This window comes from Staurois parvus, unplaced genomic scaffold, assembly GCF_062004578.1.
Source record: "Staurois parvus isolate SC_StPar_1 unplaced genomic scaffold, SC_StPar_1.0 ptg000009l, whole genome shotgun sequence".
NCBI classification, from domain to species: Eukaryota; Metazoa; Chordata; class Amphibia; order Anura; family Ranidae; genus Staurois; species Staurois parvus.
The window spans coordinates 1,680,640-1,700,690 of record NW_028317805.1 but is presented as its reverse complement, the minus strand read 5'-3'; the positions used below and the strand labels follow the sequence as shown (position 1 = coordinate 1,700,690).

Sequence of the window (20,051 nt, the reverse complement as noted above, 5' to 3'; positions counted from 1 at the left end):
CAGTCAGAATACTGTAGCAAAAGTGATACAAAAACTTAACAAAGATGGAATTGCAACCATCTCACAGAGATGTCCAGGCCGTTCACGGAAGTTAACACCTCAACAGGAGCGTCTTTTGATGAGAAGGGTTGAAGAAAATCGCCTTGCAAGTTCACTGCAGTTAGCTAAAGAAGTAGAAAGCCAAACTAGATTGATTGCTTCCCGTGGCACAGTATGGCATACACTGCAGAGGAATGGCATGCATGGGTGTCATCCACGAAGGAAGCCTCTCATAAAGCCCTTGTAAAAAAAAAAAAAGCCTGCCTAGAATTTGCTAGGGCCCATGCTTAAAAAGGAGAAGACTACTGGGACTCTGTAGTGATGAGATCAAGATAAATGTTTTTGGAACTGTTGGCTTCAAAACTATGTGGCATTGCAAAGGCGAGGAGTTCAAAGAAAAATGCATGGTGCCTACAGTGAAACATGGTGGTGGCAGTGTCCTTTTGTGGGGCTGCATGAGTGCTGCCGGTGTTGGGGAGCTGCATTTCATTGATGGTATCATGAATTCACAGATGTACTGTTCTATATTTAAAGAGAAGATGCTACCATCACCCTGTGCCCTTGGTCGTCGTGCACTTTTCCAACTTGAAAATGATCCAAAACACACAACTAAGGCCACTGTTGCATTTCTGAAGAAGAACAGGGTGAAAAAGGTTGTTCTCGAAGAATGGAAAAAGATTGCTGTTGCAATATGTTGCTAAGCCAAGACCATCATGGTGATTCCTTGGAATTGGACTCTTAGATTATCATCACAGTGTTGACACACCTTGAACTTTACTTACCACTTTATTTTCTTTTATTTTTATTTGTTGTGACTTTTTATACATCATTTTGTATATTTTAGTTTATGGTTTTACATCATGTATAGCGCTGCACTATTTGCTATATACTGTATAAAGTGCACTATCAGCTAAGCAATTTGATAAGTGCTAATAATAAAATGTGTATGTGAACAGTTCAAAAGCCCAGCTCTGATGCAAAATGTGTTGGGAGAGACTTGAACTTGTGACATCATCACGCCTGCTGAGGAGGCTTGCCAGCGAGGCATCTGTGTTTTTGTGTATGCGATCTGCTTTTATTATATGAGTACCTGTCTGTTTTTAATAAATATATAGATAGCGGTTTTCACACTATATACAGCCTCCGTTTTCTTTTCCCAATGTGGTTGATGTAAATGGCCTTCCTTGGGTTTGTTTTTCTTGAGCTGCTTAGTTTGTTAATTGGATGAGAATCACCATGGACTATTTGGTAAGGGCCTCATTTGTGGTGGAAGGCATGAGATTGTTTGAAGTGTTTCTTACACCATTATTCACGTTGCTGTGGGTGAACCTAAGAACCGGCACACTACTTTAAGATTTGGTGCAGGACTTTTTTTGATATTTGGATTGCTTCCATATGCAGCTTATATTGGACTTTAAATCTGTTCACATACATTCGATTATTAGCACATATCAAACTGCTTAGTTGGTAGTGCACTTTATATGTATTCTATTTTGATTGCTCACATTAATTTGTTTTTTTACTATTTTTAAAACTATTTTTCTGGTAGTGCACTTGTTCTATGTGTATACTGTATATATTTTGTTTGCTTTGTATTCAAATGTGAAATAGGTGCAGCTCTGGGTATAAGTTATCAAACTGAGAGCAAATTGGTTTTTTTTGTGAATGAGGGAAGGACACAAATCTTTTTTTTGTACAGGTTAGGCATGAGATAGGTAAGAGTAGGTGGGTTGGAAACATTTTTAAAAATTGTTACAGTTAGGCTTCTACTTTAAATTCTATTTGTAAAGATACTAATTTAATATACTGTACCTACCTGATGCACCAGCTTATGAGTCTTTGTTCTGCATTGCTGAGTGGGAGGATCCTGCATTGGGAGAACACTCAGCTGCCTACAAAAGTGAACACTTCCCATTAGTTGTCCATTAGCAAGGGTCTTGAAGGCCCTGAAGACTCCAGCAGTGGTGTGATGACATCAAGAAAAGGTGCATCAACAAGACAGCCAGCGGTGGGCAATGGTAGATCACAGTCCCAGAAAAGGCACTGTGGCAGATAATGTGACAGCAAGTTCAAGTAAGCAAAAACTACTTCAAAGGCATTAATAAAAACTTTATTGCCTGAAAATTGCTATGAATACGGCCACTATTACAAATCAATAGGGCTGCCATAGCTGCCAGCTGTCCCCTATTTCCCAGGCTCCAAAGTCCAAATGTCACCTTTTCATAACCAACTAAATCTACATTCAAGTTCAATTTTTTAGTCTACCTTTAATAGTCATATTTGCACTGTGAGGTTCTTTACTTAAGATCCGATGGATGAAAAAAAATGTTCTGCTGAATTTATTAAATCTGCCATAATTGGGAATAGAGTGACCTGTGCTCCTTTGAGGACCCTGCATTCGCTCTATCTGGTCTCCCACAGTACATACAACATGGGAATGCAACTATTTTAGTAAATAAAAACTGCTAAATACCTTTTCTCATCAACAGTTAGAGCAGTTTTGTGACTTTTATCTGTGTCCAGCAAAGCACTGGTTAAATCTTGTAGGAGGAGTTTTCATTCTCCTTTCACTGTCCTATGAGACTGCAGGACCCTGACCCTTTTTCTGGATGGTGCTGATTGGTACTGTGCTGATCACATGCACTCTCCCAAGAAAAAAAAAAAACTATAGCAATACACACCAAACTGAGCATGTGCAGCTTTTCCCCAAGGCTCTGTTCTATCAGAAGATGAGGGGACAGTGGAAGTAGGGGAGAATCAGAGAACAAAGGATTAAACATCCTTTTTACACAATGCAGAGGAATAACCCCTTAAGTTCCACAGACAGTATAACAAGCATGCTTTACTGCATACAGATTGATTATACTGTTGTGGATTTGGTAACTCTCTAAAGCTCAAAGGCCCAATCACAGAGACCGTTGATCTTGACTTTTTTGTTTCCTCACTGAAATATCACTGGGTGTGAACTGAGGTTTTTAACGACCTGTGACAGCATTACTGAAGAAACGCCAGCAACTGCATTTAATTATGGTTAAAATAAAGTTTATTTACCTTAAGGATACATCATTTTAATTTCAGAATCGGCAACAAATAGAATACTCAAAATAGTATTCATGTTATAAGATTTAATTCAATGTTCATCCCCCCCCAAAAAAAGATGGAAAAATTGCCATTTTTGCTACAGAAATTTGATAAACCCATTGCATTTAATATACCACAAATAAGTCTAATGTATGGCAGATGATTTAATCTGATATAACTGAAGAGATAGCAATAGTAATTAAATATAAAATTGGATGTTATGTTTGCTGCAGTGTAGTTTACCAACACAATGTTAATGGAGCCAGTGGATCATACAATGGAAAAACACTACATGCAGCATTTTAGACCAGCATCTTTAGTGCTATAGATAAATGCTAATCACTGTTGTCCTGTCACATGGCTAGGATAGCACCCAATCATTTCTATGTATAAGGCACCATAGAGCTCATGTTGGCAAAAGTTATAACACCATTGTTATTTTTTTTTTAACTCTCCCATCCCTTTTCCATAAAAAAAACACTGCATAATGTATACCCTGTAATATCCTGTGGATCGAGTTAAGAAGAACACCACTGCAGGTCTAAATGGTGCAGTGATGTAATTAACCGCTTTAGCGCAGCCCCATAGCAGAAATACTGCTACAGGACGGCAGCAGTGCGCAAAATCACATATATATGTGATTTTGCATTTCCGGGTAGGGGGCACAGTCCTACCCATGCCGCCATACGCAACTGCGGCTGTCAATTACTGGGTCTCGGCTGGTGATTACTCACCGGCGCCTAGTGATTGCCGAGGATCTCCGACGGGAGAGAACAAGTAAACAAAACAGTTCTCCCCCCTGTCAACTCCTGCACACTGCTTTGCATGGCTGTGCACAGCACAGCCATGCAAAGCAGTGCTCTTGCAGTGAAGCACAAACACAGAACATCATGTAAAACAGCACACAGTTGACCCTTTGATCATGCCACATGTTAACCCCTTCTGCGCAGTGCCATTAGTACAGTGTCAGTGCTTTTTATTAGCACTGATCACTGTATTGGTGTCACTAGGGTGTCAGTGACACCAAGTCAGTTCCCCCCAGTGTCAGAATGCCCACCGCAGTCCCTCTATAAGTCGCTGATCACCGCCATTACTAGTAAAAAAATAAATAAATAAACAAAAAGCCCAGTATATTTACCACCATTTGTAAATGCTTTAACTTTCACGTAGACCAATTAATTTACACATATTGGGATTTTTTGTTAGCAAAGACATGTAGCAGAATACATTTTGGCATAAATTTATAACAAAATGTGATTTTTTAAAATTTTTACTGGACGTGTTTAATAGCAAAAAAATTTTTTTTTTATAGCCATAAAAAAGTTAAAAAACGCACAGGCGATCAAATACCACCAAAAAAAATCTCTATTTGTTAAAGTAACGCAGCGCCGTAACACAAAAAATGGCCTGGTCAGGAAGGGGGGTAAATTCTCTGGAGGGCAAGTGGTTTAAGGAAAGGTAGATAAAGTCTCAGTAAGACAAGTGCTTGTCTGGTCAATTTTACAGAAGAGAGACAACGGAAATAATAATTGGAGAAATCTCTGCCATAGGTTGCAAGATTAAAAACTAGATCCCACAAACAAAGGGCGGGCAGGTACATGGTGATGTCAGCGGGGAGCATAAGGTGCCAATTTTATTTAGAAAAATCAATGCAAGTGAAGAGACAGCCTTTTAGACAAAAATAATAAATGCACATTGTTTTGTAGGTAAAAAAAAGTGCACATATTTTTGTCTGGAAAGCATTGCACCAGTGATCAGTAGATCGCTGATGCCATGCAGGTCTCCTGCAGACCTGTCAGAATATCTGCTTGCTGTACTTGATGTTCGAGCAAACAGATATACTGACAGGAAGGTTCAATGAACTACCACGGCGCTCCAGAGCGCTGTTGCAGTTCATTGAAAACTGCAAGCCAACAGCCACTAAGGATGTCAGGACTTGCAGTTCATTCATTCATAGAAGTCCGTGAATGAATGATGTGGCCGTGCGGGCAGGGCCCCAGATGACCATGCGGTTTTCAAATTTGACAAGACTTCTCCCGGTACTATCTGTAAGGGGGGGGGGGGGGGGGGTGGCGGGCGGCCGTTGCGGCTATGGGAACATCATGTTACATAAAAACAGGTGGAACATGTAACATATTCCCAAAGGTGAACTTATCCTTTAACTTGCCAAATGATTTGTAAATCTGTTCAGCTATGCTTGTGATTCACATAACCTGTCACACTGCACAGCTGGGCAGGTGGTAACACTATATCTTAGTTCAGATTTGCAGCTTCTGATGTCCTTTTTCTACTCCCACCTAGTCAATCAAGACAATGGGGCTCATTCACTAAAGGAAACAAATCATGTTTGCTTTGCAAAGTTAAGTTAAGATGAAGTGGTGTTCACTTTAAATACCCAATCATCAGCAAGTTTTTTCCTTGCACATGACTGGATGAATGAACGTTTCACATTTATAACATCTGAAGTCTTCTCCAAAAACATCTTATCTTCCTAAATGGCCAAAGTGACTAGCCATTACCTTTAATTGTGCTACACTTCCAGTCAAGTATCCTATTAGTTTTGTGACATACATGCCTTTGTTTATTCAAGTATAAAATGATTAGTCCTATCATCCTCCATAGGTGATGTCTGAAGTCATATGGAGGCACTAATACTAGAACATAAGGTGCCAGTGGGTCAGTGACCAGCTCCTCCAGAAGCCAGCAGGAAGTCCACAGCCTGGGCCAAGTTGTCCACATATCCATCAGCCTTCACTTGAGGATGGGTTTCATCACTAGGCCTAGAAAAGAGGAAGATCAGGCTGTGTTCTCATACATATACATACACTGAGAAGCAGTCCCACACACACCCACAGAAATCCAACCTGTACTTTCCAGTTCTGACAAGTACTGCGCGTATTCCACAGTTCTGAGCACCACCAATGTCATTAACCACATCGTCCCCGATCATGATAGCCTGTTATGTGAAAGATAATAGAAACTGTGTTCAAGACTACCAAGGTGCAACCTTAACTACATTTATACAGAGTTTATTTAAGGACCTTCCAGTAAGTAAGCCCTCAACTACAACAAGTATCATACAAAAGGTCTGGTCAGAGCCAGAGATCTCCAATCAGTGGGCACCATGAGCTTTGCTAACAATAAGGCTATGCTGCAGGTCTGATTCTGTGAGGGTATGTTGGACCTCTAATAAGGAAGGCCATAGATGATGTGTTTTTTTTTCCACCAACCACAGTTCCCTCTCTCACAGCTATTGTGTTATTCCAGCGAGGGGGGAGCTAGGAGTCGTACTTGCCAGGAGAACACAGTAATTACTGCTAGCAGCTATAGCCACTGGCAATAATCACATTGTAAAAATACAACATGCTAGGTTTACCCAAGTCGATCGATGGATAGGCTTGCGTACGATCAGCCTGCCCATAGATGGATCAAATCTGAGACGGTCCCTGCTGAACTGACCAAGATTCAATCCTTCTATGACCAGCTTTAGACTACTGTATTCCTACAGAAAACAACACTCTGCAACATGGTGGAATGGGACAGGCTCTTCTACTGCTGTGACTGCTTCAGAAAGAAAATGAATAAGATTTTGAACACCTTTTATTTAGGTAAAGCTGAATGTATTTAGATGATTTAAACTGAAGTTTCAATTAAGCTTTAAATGGTCCCTAATGTTACAATTAAAAAATATTATTCCAACTTATCCTATTAAATGATGGTGGTCATAACCAGCCTAGTTATAGCAAACATGATCACCACTTCAAGCATCACTTGTGATAACCTGAAGGATCCTGACCTCCTGGGGACAATATTGATTGCATTTAGCAATCACAGGTAATGGTGTATTTAGGTTTTGGCTGGCCTAGGCAACACAAAAATCATGTGCCCCCCCCCCAATGACAGAGAGGGGTGTGTGTGTGTAGTCCCATATGATCTATCAACGATCCTGTCTCATATGCTGCATGGATGAGCACTGTTCTGACAGGAGGGAGAGCTCGGAGAACAAAACACAGCGCACCTCCTGCCGGCTTTCCTCTCCACAACTTCTCTCCCTGCTCCAGGGTGTCCCCTTGTCCTGGCTCTGAGTGCGGGTGGGGAAAGGAGCTCAGCGGCCACTTAGGAACACCAGGGCAACCCCTCGATCCGGCCAGGTCTGTCTCTCCCTCCAGCAACAGAAAGCCGGCAGGAGGGAGAGGGGGAGAAACTGGATTTCAGCTGCTGGAGGTACACTGAGAGATACACAGTGCATTGTTCTACAACTGCCCTCCCCCACCACACCGATCCTCCTGCTGTCCGGGCCACCTATAGGAGTACCAGTGGTGCCCCTCTGATGGTGGCCCTGTATGGGTCACCAGGTCCCTTTTTCCAGGGGGCAGTGCTACCCCTCTACAAATTGCTGCCCTAGGCAAACACCTTGTTTCCCTTGTGGTAAATACACCGCTGATCATAGGTGATCCAGACTCAAGGAAGATTTTACAGCTCCTTAGAAAATTTCCCTACAAGTGAGCCCAGTCTTTCATTCCTCCAACTAGAGGGTTTCAAGTAATGTCTGTGCACCACTAAGCAGTTGCAGGTCTCCTTGCCATTATACTTGAAGATGCAATATATCTGCCCATATACAGCCACATGTTACCTCATCTGGCTTCACTCCCATCTCATCCAGCGCAGACATGAAAAAATTCTTTGATGGTTTTCCCACAACCTCCGCCGTGACATCACAGGCATACTGATAAAAAGAGTGGAGAGGTTACTGAGATGTAATGAGTCAACCATATTCACCAGAGAAGTAAAAAGAATATTTACCTCCAGAGCTTTCATGTAGGCACCTACGTCTATCTTCAATCCATCGGTTTCTTTATAATAACGTCTGTAATGGAAAAGAGGCAAATATTAATTCCACTTATAGCATTTAGACAAGCTTAACAGTAAAAAAAATAAAATAAGACGTAACTAAATAAGGCAATAAGTGATGTACGAAGTTGACATCAAGCTGAAATCTAGGCAGAAACCACTCCTCAGTTCAGTTATATAGAATATCAATGTTTTTTTAAATGCAACAAGCCTAAATACCTGAATCTGTTTTCATATGAGCCTCTTTCCTTGCACAGCAGCATTCACATTGGAGAGGGAGGGGCAGTTCTGAGCCAATCAGATGATGGCTGTATTGCTCTGCACAGTGCTGTCCTTCTAACACTGTCAATATATTTACAGGATGTGACAGTGCAGTGGCTCTGTCACAGTGTGAAAGGCAGTCCGTGCCAGGTTTTGTAGAGGACGGACTCACTGATGGTTCAAGCGTGTGCTAGGTTCGTAGGAGAGTCAGGATTAGAGTTCCGGGTCCCACCCTCCTGGGAGTCAATGTGTGTGTAAGGGAGCAGAGAGGGCATGTCTGCACGGTGCTGTCCAGGACAGGACAAACAAAGGCTGAGCCTGACAGATGGAGCTGCAGGAAATAAAAGAGAACACTGACAGAGGTACATTGTATGTGCACGAGCACTGGGATATTGTGCTAGATCAGCCTTTCTCAACCTTTTCAATGCAGGGGAACCCTTGACATAACTTTCCGGTCTCAGGGAACCCCTGCTAAAATTATTTATCTACAATTCGTGATACATTAGTGTGATAGTCAGAAGTAAGAATGCTCCTTACACTTGCGGTCATTGGGAAGAATTACAAACTAGAATGTAGCGCTTAATCTCTCATAATTGGCATAAACGTTACAAAATCTAAAGAAAGTCTTAAAAAGAAAAAGTCCTTAAAGTTGTGGTTAAATCTTCCATATATCACATTGGAAAAGGGGTGATGAGTTGTCCCAAAGAGGGAGAAAAGAAATCTTCCACCAACACCATAAACAGCCTCTTACCAGAAGGTACAGTCAGGTCCATAAATATTGGGACATCGACACAATTCTAACATTTTTGGCTCTATACACCACCACAATGGATTTGAAATGAAACAAACAAGATGTGCTTTAACTGCAGACTGTCAGCTTTAATTTAAGGGTATTTACATCCAAATCAGGTGAACGGTGTAGGAATTACAACAGTTTGCATATGTGTCTCCCACCTTTTAAGGGACCAAAAGTAATGGGACAATTGGCTTCTCAGCTGTTCCATGGCCAGGTGTGTGTGTTATTCCCTCATTATCCCGATTACAATGAGCAGATAAAAGGTCCAGAGTTCATTTCAAGTGTGCTATTTGCATTTGGAATCTGTTGCTGTCAACTCTCAAGATGAGATCCAAAGAGCTGTCACTATCAGTGAAGCAAGCCATCATTAGGCTGAAAAAAACAAAACAAACCCATCAGAGAGATAGCAAAAACATTAGTCGTGGCCAAAACAACTGTTTGGAACATTCTTAAAAAGAAGGAACGCACCGGTAAGCTCAGCAACACCAAAAGACCCGGAAGACCATGGAAAACAACTGTGGTGGATGACCGAAGAATTCTTTCCCTGATGAAGAAAACACCCTTCACAACAGTTGGCCAGATCAAGAACACTCTCCAGGAGGTAGGTGTATGTGTGTCAAAGTCAACAATCAAGAGAAGACTTCACAGAGTGAATACAGAGGGTTTACCACAAGATGGAAACCATTGGTGAGCCTCAAAAACAGGAAGGCCAGATTAGAGTTTGCCAAACGACATCTAAAAAAGCCTTTCACAGTTCTGGAACAACATCCTATGGACAGATGAGACCGAGATCAACTTGTACCAGAGTGATGGGAAGAGAATAGTATGGAGAAGGAAAGGAACTGCTCATGATCCTAAGCATACCACCTCATCAGTGAAGCATGGTGGTGGTAGTGTCATGGCGTGGGCATATATGGCTGCCAATGGAACTGGTTCTCTTGTATTGATGATGTGACTGCTGACAAAAGCAGCAGGATGAATTCTGAAGTGTTTCGGGCAATATTATCTGCTCATATTCAGCCAAATGCTTCACAACTCATTGGACGCCGCTTCACAGTGCAGATGGACAATGACCCAAAGCATACTGCAAAAGCAACCAAAGAGTTTTTTAAGGGAAAGAAGTGGAATGTTATGCAATGGCCAAGTCAATCACCTGACCTGAATCCAATTGAGCATGCATTTTACTTGCTGAAGACAAAACTGAAGGGAAAATGCCCCAAGAACAAGCAGGAACTGAAGACAGTGGCAGTAGAGGCCTGGCAGAGCATCAGCAGGGATGAAACCCAGCGTCTGGTGATGTCTATGCGTTCCAGACTTCAGGCTGTAATTGACTGCAAAGAATTTGCAACCAACTATTAAAAAGTGAAAGTTTGATTTATGATTATTATTCTGTCCTATTACTTTTGGTCCCTTAACAAGTGGGAGGCACATATGCAAACTGTTGTAATTCCTACACCGTTCACCTGATTTGGATGTGAATACCCTCAAATTAAAGCTGACAGTCTGCAGTTAAAACACATCTTGTTCGTTTTATTTCAAATCGATTGTGGTGGTGTATAGAGCCAACAATGTTAGAATTGTGTTGATGTCCCAATATTTATGGACCTGACTGTAAGACCACAGCTCATGCGGCCTTACACAGCATATACGGACGGTCAAATGGAAGGATAGGACCATATATCTTCTCCACCTGAAAGCACCTTCACAGCTCACACCACAAAGGTTGTACTTCAAAATGATAGTTACAAAATAGGAATGGAAATATAGGACCATAGAGCTTCTCCACAAAAGGGGCCCCTGACTATGCCATTGATGATGAAACGCGTAGGATGGAGCTACGCCCTCTGACGTCATCACACCACGTACTGCGGCCATTTTGTAAGTGCATCTTCTGTCAAACATTGCATTTCCTTAATACTATGCCATGAGGAGCTTCTGTTTCTCTTTTACAGGTATCTTAACATCCTGAGATGGTTTAATGAAGTATAACCTTTACGGTATAAATTGTGGAGTTGGCTATTGGTGGAGAAGCTCTATGGTCCTATATTTCCATCCCTATTTTGTAACCATCATTTTGAAGTACAACCTTTTTGGTGTAAGCTGTGGAGCTGCCTTCAGGTGTAGAAGATATATGGTTCTATCCTTCCATTTGACCGTCCGTATATGCTGTGTAAGACCGCATGACCTGTGGTCTTACCTTCTGGTAAGAGGCTGTTTATGGTGCTGGTGGAGGATTTCTTTTCTCTTTGGGACAACTCATCACCCCTTTTCCAATGTGATATATGGAAGATTTAACCACAACTTTAAAGGACTTTTTCTTTTTAAGACTTTCTTTTGATTTAATAACATTTATGCCAATTATGAGAGATTAAGCGCTACATTTTGTTTTGTAACTCTCACAAAAGATATTGATAAGATAGAGCAAGTCCAGAGATGGTAACAAAAATGATGAAAGGTCTGGGGGATAAAACATATCAGGAGAGACTTCAGGAACTTAATATGTACAGTCTGGAGGAAAGAAAGGAAATGACTGAAGCCTTTATATAAATCAAGGGTCAAGAAGGCAGTATTTTCAATATGAAACCAAGATCAAGAACACGGGGACATGACCTTAGACTAACTGGAGGAAAGTTCAAACCTAATCTTAGAAAGTACAGGCATACCTCGGTTTACGAATTTAATTAGTTCTGCTTGACTTTTCGTATTGAAAAAAATTTGTAAACCGAAACGCTGTTTCCCATAGGAATGCACTGAAAACCAATTAATCCGTTCCTGAGGTCAGAAAAAAGTAAACGCTACTAAAATACCACATGAGTTATTTTATCAAGTCATGCAGCATTTTAGTAGTGACAACCATGTATTAATGTCTCAGCTGTCAGCGGGGTTCTCCACTGACAGATGTATGTAAAAGAATTGCCAATCAAAAAGTGGGATGAAAAAATGCTGCGCTACATAAACCAATGGTACAAACCATTATATTACCAAAAAACAAAGTGAAAAAATAAATAAATAATTACTAGAAGAAAAAATAGTAGAAAAAAATATGAATATTGAAATAGAAATATATTATATATATATAATAATCACACAAAAATTAAATAAAAATAAGGATATTTTAAGTATGAATCAAATGAAAGTCAATCAAAAATCAAGTTCAATCAATAAAGTGTTCATTGAGTGAACCCTCCTTTGGATAATGAAAATATGTGCATCTGTCATCAATTCCCATGTAAAGACATCCTCCACCATATACCTGCTCACCTCACGCAGTGTGACCTCACATTATACAATGTTACAGTCTAACTGCACTTTTGCTCCCATATGGACTCAGAAGATCAGCCTGCTGAATGGAAACTCCAAAGTAAGCTCCCTCCTGATAAGTGTCTTTGTATCAGCCGTATTCCTCATTAAAAAGAACTCAACATAGTGCTTTATCCTTATAAACTTTTATTCATCAATTAAAACATATAATATACACTCACGTTCCGGAGGTGTATTTTGCACCAGGTATGATGAAGATCCAGTGATGTACTGATTAAACACAAGATGGCAGTATCATCTCAGCAGCAGAGTCCTGTACAAGCTCAAAACAGACACCATCCCTAATAAATTGCAAGGCAAAGCACGGGCCACTTAATGAATGCTATTGCCTGCTGTAATACCGTTTCAAGAGCCGTTTGTAGAGTACTACAAGCCGCTATCCCGATGAATGGCAATGTTGTGACGTCATCCGCACACTCCTCCCCGATGCGTTTCATCACTAGTCACGTGACTTTATCAAGGGGATACGATTGGACCGTCTGACAATCAATCAATTTATATAGTAAACTGGCGCCATTTTGTTGTGGACCAGCCTTGGACATGGTGGAAAAGCCAATCGGCACCATTTTAATGAAAAACAAACAAGGAAAAAAGAACAAACTCCATTCATTAATAAATAACATGGGATCTATATTGCATGAGCTGTGGAGACGTCACCCATTGACCCATGTGTATAAATGGCCGGAGGGGAGCAGTGCAGGAGCGGGTTGCCGTTCGCATTTTCAGCCTGTGCGCACTCCCTGGGAGCGCGTGGCACCAGGATCCAGTGCCCGCTGTGTCCACTGGCCACAAGGGCAGGCCAGTCAGTGATCACATGAATAGTAGTAAGCAAGATGTCACTTCTGACATCATTGCTTACTACTTGTGAAATCTGTGAATGATCACAGAGATCACATGGTACAAGGCTATGCACAACAGCCTTGTACCATGTGACAAGCTGTGACAGCGCTCACAGTATCTCTTAATGGCTGCAAGAATGCAGCCAGAGAGAAGGAGAAATTATTGCTTTTACAGCCTTTATGGGTGTAAAAGCAATCAATGTAAAAAAATAAATAAAATCTTCATCACCCCCCACAAGTAGTACAGTGTAAATATGGTGACACTGTACTACTAGGATGACAGTATGTTAAAAAAAAAAAACAAAAACCCAAATAATAATATAAAAAAAAATTAATTTGGGTTATTTTTTTTACTAAAAAGATAGCTGAATACATTTTGGCTAAGATTTATGACGAAAGATTATCTATTTGCAAAATGTTATAAGAAAAACACTTTTTTTTCAAAATTTTTAGACATTTTCATTTATATAGCAAAAAAATAAAAATCCCAGTGGTGAATAAATACCACCAAAATAAAGTTTTATCTGTCTAAAAAAAAATGTGAAGAAATTAATATGGGTAGAGTGTTGCATGACCGCGCAATTGTCATTCAAAGTATGACAGCGATGAAAGCTGAGAACTAGCCTGGACAGGAAGGGGGTAAAAGTGTCCGGACTTGAAGTGGTTAACCATCTGCAGCCCTCAGTACAATTCATATGGGATGCTTGTCAAACAAGCTGCAAAGCCACTCACTAATAAAAAATATAGCAATAATAAAGCAAAAAAAGAAACATTAACATAAAATTGTTATTTTAAAATATATATATATATATATATAATAAAAATGATACATATTTATATTATAATAATTACAAATATAAAATAATAGATGTAAATGTGTAACACTGATATGTATTAATAAATATGCATAAACCTAATTAAAATTTACTAATGAAGCAGTTAAGATCAAATTCTCTATTTATCCCCTTGGGAAACAAAGTTTGAAGCTCATGGATCCAATAGGACTCCCTTTTACTAAGCTCTCTTATCTTATTACTAACCCTCCAATTCTTTTTATATACTTCAATGCCCCAAAAGGTCAAATCTGAGCAATCCTTGTTGTGCACATCCAGAAAATGCCTGGAAACATAATGTTTAGGAAATCCTTTGGTAATATTGCAGACATGTTCTTGCATTCTATCTTTAAGCATTCTTTTGGTGCGTCCAACGTATTGAAGCCTACAAGGGCAGGATAAACCATATACAACTCCAGCTGTGTTGCACAATATAAATTCTTTGATCTGATATGAGCTGCCTGTAACAAAAAAGTTAGTTGTTTATCCAATTTTAGTATAGGCTAATATTGTTTTGACCAATATTAGTATGGATAAACAACTTGGTCCACTTCTTATGAACACCCCTAGGTTAATTTATAAAAAAGCCCCAACATTAAGGGATAAGTTAGTTCATAATGTGGTGGACCCTCCCAAGAAGCAGGGTTTTAAATTTTTTAATGGAAAAGGTTTTTATGCCTGTGGACAGTGTTATAGCTGCACAAGGGTGAAGTGTTCGGAAAAAAGAAGGTAGAGTTTTAGTAGTTTTGTAACAGGCAGGTCATATCAGATCAGACCCAAGGGGATAAATGGAGAATTTGATTTTAACTGCTTCATTAGTGATTTTCAATTAAGGTTTATATATATATATATATATATATATATTTATTTATTTATACATATCCGTGTTATATATTTACATATATTATTTTATATTTGTAATTTTTAATTATTATTATATAAATATGTATAATTTTTATTTTTTTTATTTTTACAGTATTTTAAAATAATTATAATTTTATGTTAATGTTTCTTTTTTTGTTTTATTATTTCTATATTTTTATTAGTGGGTGACTTTGCAGCTTGTTTGAGGAGTATTCCATATGAATTGTACTGAGGGCTGCGGATGGTTAATGGGTGACGTCTCCATAGCTCATGCAATATATATCCCATGATATTTATTAATGAACAGCGTTTGTTCTTTTTTCCTTGTATGCTCCTCATTAAAATGGCGCCGATCGGCTTTTCCACCATGTTCTAGGCTGGTCCACAACAAAATGGCGCCGGTTTACTATATAAATTGATTGATTGATTGTCGGTCTAATTGTATCCCCTTGATAAAGTCATGTGACTAGTGACGAAATGCGTCAGAGGGAGTGTGCAGATGACGTCACGACGTTGCCATTGATCAGGATAGTGGCCTATAGTACTCTACAAATGGCTCTTGGAACGACATTACAGCAGGCAATAGCATTCATTAAGTGGCCCGTGCTTTGCCTTGCATTATATTACGGATGGTGTCTGTTTTGAGCTTGTACAGGACTCTGCTGCTGAGATGATACTGCCATCTTGTGTTTGATCAGTACATCACTGGATCTTCATCATACCTGGTGCAAAATACACCTCCGGAACGCGAGTGTATTTCTTATGTTTAAATTGATGAATAAAAGTTTATAAGGATAAAGCACTATGTTGAGTTCTTTTTAATGAGGAATACGGCTGATACAAAGATGCTCATCAGGAGGGAGCTTACTTTGGAGTCTTCATTCAGCAAGCTGATCTTCTGAGTCCATATGGGACCCAAAGTGCAGTTAGACCATAACATTGTATAAAGTGAGGTCACACTGCATGAGGTGAGCAGATATATGATGGAGGACGTCTTTGCACGGGAATTGATGACAGATGCACATATTTTCATTATCCAAAGGAGGGTTCACTTAATGAACACTTTTTTTTGGGAGTGGGTGATGAGAGGAAGTTATATACAGTACCTTCCAGCATCCCTGCTGCTTATGTTCATTGCTCTAAAGTGTTGTGACTTCAAAATGCTACTTTCACAAGTCTTTAGGTGGAAGATTCTTTACTGACACCAGTATGCCCGACAACTGACTGGTGGATCACAAAAGCACTGAACATAAAGGATGGGTTACCAAAGTAAATATTAGGTCATCCAAACATCTCTACACCCACAAAAAAACTAAGTCTAAGTTTTTTTTTTTAAGTGAGAAGTGTTCCCTCTACTGCTGGCAAGTCTCTAAGCTGAAGGTGGAAGTCCTTTGCCCTACTTGCATATCCCCACAATTGCCATCCCAACATGCTGTGAGGGTGAATTTGATCGCCTGGACCTGTCATAGGCACCTGTCAAGAGTTTTGTTTATGCCCACTCTTTCCACCCCCTTCCTCTGAGCTTCACTTATAGAAGCTGTACTATAACTTTCATCAATGAAAAGTAGTTATGAATGGAGGAGGCAGACTTTTCATTCATCCATCCATCCTCCACTCACAGATTGCATTTCAATTATTATTATTATTATATAGTTCTATGAATGGATGAGGGGCGGAAAGGGTGGGCATAGCCAGCACTCCTAATAAGGGCCTGTAACAGGCCCACTGCCCAGTACCCCCCACAGCACGAGAGGGTCATGGCTGTAGGCATATGAGGAGGTAGAGGGTGGGAGGGGGGGTTCAGAGGAATTTGAATTTAAACTAAGAGACCAGCCAGCAGCACAAGGGACAATTCACATTAATGCTGATTTTTTTTACATTTCAACTAAACTTAGGCTTTAAAAGTACACTCCTGCTAAAGTCATGCATTGGAATGAATTGAAGAGACAGATGTGTTGGTTCCAAAGGGAATGATAGCTGGATGCAAGCTTTCCTGTCGTAGGTATAGTGCTGAGTGGTATTGTGTTTTAGAACGTGAGCACCTTTGTGCATTGTCAGAGCACCCTTATCTGTAATGGATACAGGGTGCTCTGATTAAAGGCTAAGTCCACCATCTGCAAAATAAATAAATAAATACACCCATATTTGAGGGAAAATGTGCATTTATAATTTTTTTGCATAGGTGTCTGCAAAGCATTGAAACGGTGATCGATGGATCGTGGGTGAATGGAGAGGGCAGAGCTATCAATCATCCTCCGCTCTCCATTCCATGATTCTGTTTCATTCATTGGAAGCTGTAGTATGGCTCCTCTGAACTCTTAATGAGTGCCTGTAATAGCCCCTTAGTGTTATTAACCCCTGCAACACCAAAAGGTTGAAGTGGTGGAGGTGGGTGGAGGGCTTTGGAAGGGGAAGATTTTGACCTAAGGAAGACACAACAGCACAATGAACATATCTCACTGAAGATAAGTAATGTCCCCTTTGCTGATTTTTTTGGTTGTTTTTAGGTAAACTTAGGCTTTAATTGTTGGTGAAAAACAAGTCATCGGTGATAAAAAAGTAAATGGAAGAGATGTCCAGTTACATCAGTTTATATCTAAAAATAAAAATAAAAAAAAAGGAAAACAAAGGAGCAAGCAGACCTTTTCTGTTTTTTCTACAAACATAAACTAACTTGGATGTAAGTGGAAGTAAACAGACGTGCGCCCACCAATAGATATACAGTACATAGTGGTTCAGTCTGAATCCATCTGGGAAATTGAAAGACAGATCCAGTCACAGATTTATAAAGGGGCAAAAAGAGCAACTGTCCTGAGCCCCCTTGACAGAAGGGCCCCCCTATACAAAAATAATATAAAGCAATTCAAAAATACAGCATCTCCCAGAAGTAAGTACACCCCTCACATTTTTTTAAATATTTTATTATATCTTTTCATGTGACAACACTGAAGAAATGACACTTTGCTACAATGTAAAGTAGTGAGTGTACAGCTTGTATAACAGTGTAAATTTGCTGTCCCCTCAAAATAACTCAACACACAGCCATTACTCTCTAAACCGCTGGCAACAAAAGTGAGTACACCCCTAAGTAAAAATATCCAAATTGGGCCCGAAGTGTCAATATTTTGTGTGGCCACCATTATTTTCCAGCACTGCCTTAAGCCTCTTGGGCATGGAGTTCACCAGAGCTTCTCAGGTTGCCACTGGAGTCCTCTTCCACTCCTCCAAGATGACATCACGGAGCTGGTGGATGTTAAAGACTCTTCCACCTTCCGGTTGAGGATGCCCCACAGATGCTCAATAGGGTTTTAGGTCTGGAGACATGCTTGGCCAGTCCATCACCTTTACCCTCAGCTTCTTTAGCAAGGCAGTGGTCGTCTTGGAGGTGTGTTTGGGGTTGTTATGTTGGAATACTGCCCTGCGGCCCAGTCTCTGAAGAGAGGAGATTATGCTCTGCTTTAGTATGTCACAGTACATGTTGGCATTAATGGTTCCCTCAATGACCTGTAGCTCCCCAGTGCCGGCAGCACTCATGCAGCCCCAGACCATGACACTCCCACCACCATGCTTGACTGTGGGCAAGACACACTTGTCTTTGTACTCCTCACCTGGTTGCCACCACACACGCTTGACACCATCTGAACCAAATAAGTTTATCTTGGTGTCATCAGACCACAGGACATGGTTCCAGTAATCCATGTCCTTAGTCTGCTTGTCTTCAGCAAACTGTTTGCGAACTTTCTTGTGCATCATCTTTATAAGAGGCTTCCTTCTGGGACAACAGCCATGCAGGCCAATTTGATGCAGTGTGCGGTGTATGGTCTGGGCACTGACAGGTTGCCCCCCACCCCTTCAACTTCTGCAGCAATGTTGGCAGCACTCATACGTCTATTTCCCAAAGACAACCTCTGGATATGACGCTGAGCACGTGCACTCAACTTCTTTGGTCGACCATGGTGAGGCCTGTTCTGAGTAGAACCTGTCCTGTTAAACCACTGTATGGTCTTGGCCACCATGCTACAGCTCAGTTTCAGGGTCTTGGCAATCTTCTTATAGCCTAGGCCATCATTATATAGAGCAACAATTCTTTTTTTCAGATCCTCAGAGAGTTCTTTGCCATGTGGTGCCATGTTGAACTTCCAGTGACCAGTATGGGACAGTAAGAGTGATATCAAATTTAACACACCTGCTCCCCATTCACACCCGAGACCTTGTAACACTAATGAGTCACATGCCACCGGGGAGGGAAAATGGCTACTTGGGCCCAATTTAGACATTTTCACTTAGGGGTGTACTCACGTTTGTTACCAGCGGTTTAGACATTAATGGCTGTGTTGAGTTATTTTGAGGGGACAGCAAATTTACACTGTTATACAAGCTGTACACTCACTACTTTACATTGTAGCAAAGTGTCAGGTTTTACCCCTTTCATGACTAGGCGATTTTTTGCTATTTAGCACTGCACAACTTTAACTGGTAATTGCGCGGTCATGCAATGCTGTACCCAAACTAAATTTATATAATCTTTTCACACAAATAGAACTTGCTTTTAGGCTTTTATTTTTTATTATATAAACAAAAAAAGACTGGAAATTTAAAGAAAAACTGTATTTTTTTACTTTCTGCTATAAAACATGTCCAATAGAAAAAAAAAAAAAATTCTTCATAAATTTAGGCCAAAATGTATTCTGCTACATGTCTTTGGTAACAAAAAAAATTCCAATAAGTATACATTGATTGTTTTGCGTGAAGGTTAATGTCTACAAATTATGTTATATGTACTGGAATTTTTATTTTTTATACTACTAATGCTGGTGATCAGCGACTTATAGTGGGATTGTGATAGTGTGGCTGGCAATCAACCAAACTGGCAAGCACCAACTGACACTGGGTGGGAACTGACTTACTGATATCACCAGTGACACTAATACAGTGATACTACTATACATTGTCACTGTACTAATGACACTGACTATGGAGGGGTCACCATCTGAGGTAATGGAGAGATTAAGTGTGTGCATAACAAATGTTAATTTGTGTAATGTGTGCTGATTGTTACTAAAAATCTTTGTTTCTTCTCCCTGCTTTGCAGGGAGAAGAAACAGACATATTGTTCCCTCTGTACAGAACCCTGTGGTGATTGTCAACACAGGGCTCTGGGCTGTG

The 20,051-nt window shown here is 40.3% G+C and overlaps 1 protein-coding gene across 1 annotated transcript in view; it reads right to left on the bottom strand.

The window, feature by feature from the left end:
• Positions 1-3,059: 3,059 nt before the first annotated feature.
• Positions 3,060-20,051, bottom strand: part of LHPP (phospholysine phosphohistidine inorganic pyrophosphate phosphatase) — a 45,611-nt gene continuing 28,619 nt past the window's right edge. The window contains exons 4-7 of the mRNA XM_089669042.1: positions 7,924-7,987; positions 7,754-7,846; positions 5,985-6,076; positions 3,060-5,900 (exon numbers count right to left, since the gene is read on the bottom strand). Coding sequence (XP_089525168.1) covers positions 5,798-5,900; positions 5,985-6,076; positions 7,754-7,846; positions 7,924-7,987 — 352 coding nt within the window. The 3' untranslated portion in view covers positions 3,060-5,797. The remainder of the gene's footprint in view (positions 5,901-5,984; positions 6,077-7,753; positions 7,847-7,923; positions 7,988-20,051) is intronic.